At 31.8% G+C, this 3,269-nt stretch overlaps 1 protein-coding gene across 1 annotated transcript in view; it reads left to right on the top strand.

The window, feature by feature from the left end:
• The first annotated feature begins 339 nt into the window (after window positions 1–339).
• LOC106470156 (39S ribosomal protein L41, mitochondrial-like) overlaps window positions 340–3,269 on the top strand; it is a 16,842-nt gene continuing 13,912 nt past the window's right edge. Inside the window, exon 1 of the mRNA XM_013930686.2 lies at window positions 340–567. Within this exon, the coding sequence (XP_013786140.1) occupies window positions 378–567 (190 nt within the window). The 5' untranslated portion in view covers window positions 340–377. The remainder of the gene's footprint in view (window positions 568–3,269) is intronic.

Genomic DNA, 3,269 nt, shown 5'->3' with positions numbered 1-3,269 from the left:
TTGGATGTATACATCACAAGCTCCATTATAATAAAATGAACTTTGGCGTTTTATTTGATATTTGCACCAACAGGAATCGCACCAAAATGTTTCTTCAATTTTACTCATATATTGAAATAAGCTAAATAGAAATTTGGAACTTGGATGTTGAATGTTCAAAGCTTAGAGATAGATTATTTGTTTACGTAATTATTAAGACATTAGAATAAAATTTAAATGGCCATTTGTTCCTGTAAGTACTTGAACTATGTTTTTTTTTTAAATTAAAACAATTTTCTCTAGCTTTTTTCTTTTTATTTAATAACAAAAATAAAGCATATATTTGAGTATTAAAACAAAACTTGTGAGGGCGACGTTGTCTCTAGGAATATAGGCTTATGGCGTCGAGTGCGAATGTTAGGGTGTTTTTAAAACTGACTAATGTAACCAATGGCTTTAATCAACGAAGATGTATTTCTCAAAGTTGTGCGCTGTACGGTAAAAGAAATTTCAGAAAGTTCACTATGCCAAATAAGCGTGGAACGAAAGAATATAAAGCAAAACTGAGTGAACTTGACTTGGTTGACCGTAAGTAATTAAACCGTCAGTAAATGTAGAATTAAATATATATATAATTTAATTTCAAATTTTGGTAATAAAACTAACATTGCAGCTTAGCGGCCTGTTTAAGTCATAACTAAACTCGTAATTTAAGCGTAACTTAGTAATTAGTAGTGGTGCCAAAACAGTACAAGTACGGCTGTTTTTGTGGCGGTGGAGACATTGTTGGTGAACTTTAGCTTATGTTTATGTTACAACTTACACTTAAAGTATAATATTAGTATTAACAACTAGTTGTTAGACTACATAGTACTTTTACCCATTATCTGTTGTAATTTTATATGTGTATTATTTTGTGATACTTGTCATACACAACGTCGTTAAATTTTAAGCGTATTGTGAGAAATATGTAATTTGCTAAAAATCAGATCTGAATACATACAGGTTTTGATACAGCAAAGTTTGGCCAATAAAATTTTAGTTCCACTGGCTTTCTAATCTATAAAATTAGTTATTGTACTTTTAACTCATCACATGGCACAAATCAATATTTACTGCCCGAATATCAATATGGAATTAGGCTGCTAAACTGCAATTTTAACCAAATTTTTAGTTCTATAATTCTGAATTTATATTCACCTACCTTAGTATCTATCATTTTTATATATTCATCATCTGCTGTACAAAATCTGTTTCTGTGGAATTACACGTGCACCCATGTACTTTCTCTTTAACTCCGTGCTTTAGCTGTGATACACCAAACTAAATAATATCCTTATATAAAATTTCCACTGTGTTGTTAATAAATTGTGATGTGGTTAGAAAATATATACAATTTGCAAAGAAGGAAGGATATATTTCAATATCTTTACTCTTAAGTTCTAATCACTGGCATTTCTGTGATTTTTATTTCTGAGAAGGAGCAAAGAGTTAGCTGGGTGACAGAAGGGGGATAAGTGCTGCTTGTCTTTACAATGTTGAACAACTTCATGAGAGTAATGCCATTTCAAACTACTGTTAAACCTACCCCCTAAGTCTTGGATAAGTCACTTCTTAGGCAGATTCTTTGATGGACAAATCTCAATGACAACAGTGGTTATATGTTGTTCACTGAAATTAAGCTAAGATCTGACCTCATCAGAGAATGGCCAAGAGTAATATGAGACTATGAGTAAGAAACTGAAAAGAGGAACGGTAATCAGACTGTAGCAATGTTACACCTACTTTCATTACAACCAGTTTCTTATTAAAAAAAAAAAATCCATCAACGTTTTCAATTAAAGAGGACAACATTTGTGGGTTAATGCAATGTGTTTCCACCATGCAATCCCAATATGGCCAATCTTGACACCATAAAAATTGTGTGAAACATAGGAAAATCAAAAACTGTCTATAGCATTGCTTGGGATCTGTAAGAAGGTATCTTTGTACCAAATCCTATGTAAATTGGTTGACATACACATGAATAGTTCATGAAAACCCCAAATTATACTTTCCTTACTGCAAAATTGATCAAAAGACCAAATTCCAAAATTGTCTATATCTCTGTTTGAGACTTGTAAAAACTATCTTTGTACCAAATTCCACGTAAATTGGTTGAAACAAGGCTAAGTAATTGACCAAAATCCCTAAAATTATTGGCTTATTTAACCTTTTTACCCCTCTTCCCCGAAATGAGGATATCCACATTTATGTATGTATATGTATGAGACCTATAAAAAAGTATCTTTGAACCAAATCAGGTATAAATTGGCAGATATGTGGCAGAGTATTTGCCAAAAAGCCTTAAAATTATGCTCTTTGTGGCATCTGGATTCCCCTATAATTACTAAAAATAGGTAAGTCCACCATTTTTGTTTGTGAATGTGTGCAACTTGTAGAAAAGTCTCTTGGGACCAAAGCAATGTAAATTGGTCAAATATGGCCAAGTGATTGACCAAAAGTTATGTGTTTTTGTTATATCCCCCCCCCCTTCTCCTATATGGTCAAATCCAACTTTTTGGTATGCCATTTTGTTAGGCACATGAAAATTTGTATATGTGCCAATTTTCACCTTGATTGCTGTAAACATAATTGTACAGGAGCCTAAAATATACATTTTTGGATTATTTGACTTCATAAAATCCTTTAAAAAGGCTTAAATAAAAAAATTTAAAAAGGTTTCTGTGTGTGTTGAACTAAGGTATGTACAGTAAACTGAATATTTTTGGAAGTATTTTATGGTTAGCCTCAAAATAAAGTGAAATTCAAGTGTTAAACTATATTCAGATAAAACTAAAACAAAAGTACCTCTACATATATGTAGCAGTTAGTTTAAAACAACTATAAATGGAACCATTAGTCAAAAGACTTGAAATTGTAGAAATACGTTTTGTCATGTTTGTGCATCCTCTTCAGTCCCAAGTTTCTTCTGAAGACAACATGAGACAGAACAGGGCCTGTAAATGTGACAAAACTGGTTTATCTAATTTCAAGTCTTCTGACAGTTTGGTCCATCGACAGTGGTTTTTCACTAAATGATGTAATGCTGCTTTTGGTGTTAAAATATAGAAAATCCTCTAGATGTAACGATAATAAAAGTATAATTGATTTATTAAGTGACATGGGCAAAATAAAATTCTCAAATATTTGTGGACTTCATCATGATTGTGTAGAATTTGTCTGCACCCCCCCCCCCATCCATTTATTCAATGATTTAATCATTGTATTATTTAATTTTGTATAAGTAG

The sequence above is a fragment of the Limulus polyphemus genome, unplaced genomic scaffold, assembly GCF_000517525.1.
Source record: "Limulus polyphemus unplaced genomic scaffold, Limulus_polyphemus-2.1.2 Scaffold3849, whole genome shotgun sequence".
NCBI lineage: Eukaryota > Metazoa > Arthropoda > Merostomata > Xiphosura > Limulidae > Limulus > Limulus polyphemus.
Note: the sequence above shows the minus strand (reverse complement) of the source record. Positions and strands in the feature narration are given on the sequence as shown.